The 2,775-nt window shown below is 53.2% G+C and overlaps 1 protein-coding gene across 1 annotated transcript in view; it reads right to left on the bottom strand.

Moving 5' to 3' along the window:
* Positions 1 to 611: 611 nt before the first annotated feature.
* Positions 612 to 2,775, bottom strand: part of TPR (translocated promoter region, nuclear basket protein) — an 81,035-nt gene continuing 78,871 nt past the window's right edge. The window contains exons 49-52 of the mRNA XM_018572313.1: positions 2,194 to 2,195; positions 1,950 to 2,066; positions 745 to 843; positions 612 to 628 (exon numbers count right to left, since the gene is read on the bottom strand). Of these exons, the coding sequence (XP_018427815.1) occupies positions 612 to 628; positions 745 to 843; positions 1,950 to 2,066; positions 2,194 to 2,195 (235 nt within the window). The remainder of the gene's footprint in view (positions 629 to 744; positions 844 to 1,949; positions 2,067 to 2,193; positions 2,196 to 2,775) is intronic.

The raw sequence follows: 2,775 nt of genomic DNA, 5'->3' as shown, positions 1-2,775 counted from the left end.
TGGGAAGGCTTAGAGCCCCGGGTCAGGTTTTATTGCCATCCGAGTACCCGCTGTGTGGGGGGGTGGGGGTGGGGATTCCCGATCTGTCCTGATGGCAGAAATGGCTCCATAGCGGCCGCCTGGGTTGCTATGGTGATTGTTACGCCACTGGTTCCAGGGCAGCTAGCCTCTGGAACGCAGTGCATCGCAACCCAGCTGCCTCCCTGTGTTCAGGGGCGGGAGGGGGCGTGGCGGTTTGGCGTCAAAGGCACTGCAGCCACATCCCCCACCCGCGGCACATCAGTTCTTACGTTCCAGTTGAACGCTTGCAGCATTTTTGCAGATCGCACTGGACCGGAACACAAGACACTGTGCCAGGCATTCCGGTGCGGGTGATCGCACCGTGGGAAGGGGGCGTGGCTGCGGTGCCATTGACTTCCATGCACTGCCGCGACCCCTGAACACAGGAGAGCCGGCCGGATTGCGATACAATGCGTTCCAGAGGCTGACCACTCTGGAACGCACTGTTCGCGGTGTGAACCGGCCCTTAACATCGTTAGAAGTCACTGGGACAGGTTGTCCCCATTGGAAGATTTCCTATTAGATTTCACTCATTTTGAAGCGTTCCCTTCTCACTTCCTGTTGGCGTCTGAAGACAGGAAGTGAACAACATTTTCCCCAAAAGCAGACTGCAAAAAAAAAAAATCACAAAGGCAAAACCTTGCTGGGATTTTTTACGGACACACTGTAACTGATTGAACCCACCTCCCTGTCTGCCGAATTGACGTCCTCTGACGGCAGGCCTTCCGCTCGGAGGATGAAGTCTCACTCGTCTCACTTGCTTCGGCTGACTGGTGCTCGTGTCTATTTACACAGAAATATCATGTTAGGAACAGACAACGAAAGCTGAAGTGTAACCTGCGTCCATTCCGTCTTCACCGCTTCCTCTCGTCTCCCTCAGCAAGCCGAGGAAATGTGGAAATAAAACCTGTTTTCATGACATAGATAATTTCAGATCCAATTATGTCATCGCCGGGTCTCTGTGCTTCTCAGTGCAATGCAGGCAGATCATGGCTGGTGGGAGGGGCCGTGCATTGCTTCCTGAAAACATCACAGCACCCTGCCTCAGTACTCAAGGGCCCTCAGTTCAGGTGCAAGCAGTGCGCGGGCTCTTAGGAAGAGTTAAAGGAGAACTATGAGGGGGAGGGGGGTGCTTTTCACTCACCCTCATAGTTCTAGCCGACCTGTGACAATGAGACTGTCACAGGTCGGCTCAGTAGATCGGGAGGTGAGCGAACACATACCGGCGCTCGCTCACTTCTCGATCCTGTCACGGCTCTCTGCCGTGACAGGGGAGGGGCTGGATTCCCCCCTCCGACTGGCGGAACGGACGGGGGAGGGGGCGCGTACAGCTGGCTCTGCCTCTAGATAGGCAGAGCCAGCTGTCACTCACGCAGCGGTGCGGATCCACGACATCGATGTCGGGATCCGCTCCGGCGTCTCAGTATACCGCGAGCTGTAGCTCCCTATATACTGAGCCTAGGGTGACGGGAGGACGCTAGTTTGTGTCCTCCCGTTACCCTAAGGAGAACTATGGGGAAAAACACTGACCCCATAGTTCTCCTTTAAACAAATATCAAAATGCTGATCTGAAGGAGCCGGTATTCCCAAGCAGGTTGTACTTGCATGCGGAACGGCCCAGGTAACACCCACATGTGACCCTCAGCCTCTATGATAGAAACAACTGGAGTCCAAAGAATCCAAGGGACAGGCCAGGGACATTCAAGTTGGGGAGGAAAGGGCCAAATGATTGTGGGCATGCTCCAGCCAGGAAATGGAGGGGCGGAGCTCTATCTTACTTGCTGCAGCTTCTAATGCACATTGTGAGGAGCTCCGGGTGTGCAGCGATATCAGAGGAGCCGCTACGACTGTGCAAGACTAGATCAGCGTTTTATCTGCCGCATATATACCTGCAGAAGAGGAAGAGGTCGGTGGGTCTTGGCTTGTGGAGGGAAGATCGGTTTCTGACGGCTGGGCACTCTCCTGCTCTTGCCTCGTTTCCATCTCCATTGTGGATTCTGAGATAACTGTAGTAAAAGAAAAAAAAAAAAAAAGCACCAAAATGTATTTAAATCCAGCAAAACCGATGGTAATATGTGTAGAGGAGAGCCGGAGGATGTGAATCTCCTGAACATTGAACGATTAAAGCTGAACTCCTGCAGAAAGGCTCTCACTATATTCCTAAACAGCCACAAAGGATATAAATCCCCCGCGAGCGCCTCCAATGCCTTTGCAAACCGAGATATCACCTTGTAAAAAGTAGAAGTGACATCACGGTGCTGAGAGCAGAGCTGTGGGAGAGGCCCAGCAGGCTCCACCCACTAGAGGACAAGACCAGTCACCCTGCACAAGGGGAGAGCAAAAGTGACTGGTCTTTATTACAAGAGGGGGCGGAGAAAAGACCAGTCAGCCTGCACAAGGAGAGAGAGCAGCCGTGACCGGTCTTTATTACAGGAGGGGGCGGAGACAAGACCAGTCACACTGCACAAGGAGAGAGAGCAGCAGTGAGCGGTCTTTATTACAGGAGGGGGCGGAGACAAGACCAGTCACCCTGCACAAGGAGAGAGAGCGGCAGTGAGTGGTCTTTATTACAGGAAGCTCCTGCACAGAGGTAAAGCTTAGTAAGTATGTCAGTACAAGAGAGGAGCCTGTACAATGGTGCAAGATGGAGGGGTGAAGGGAAGGCTGGAACTCAGCTTTATTCCTAAGATAACAGGAACATTCAAGCAGGGTTCT

This window comes from Nanorana parkeri, unplaced genomic scaffold, assembly GCF_000935625.1.
Source record: "Nanorana parkeri isolate BGI_ZX_2015 unplaced genomic scaffold, ASM93562v1 scaffold1997, whole genome shotgun sequence".
NCBI classification, from domain to species: Eukaryota; Metazoa; Chordata; class Amphibia; order Anura; family Dicroglossidae; genus Nanorana; species Nanorana parkeri.
The sequence above is the reverse complement of the archived record's forward strand: the minus strand, read 5'-3'. Positions and strand labels throughout refer to the sequence as shown.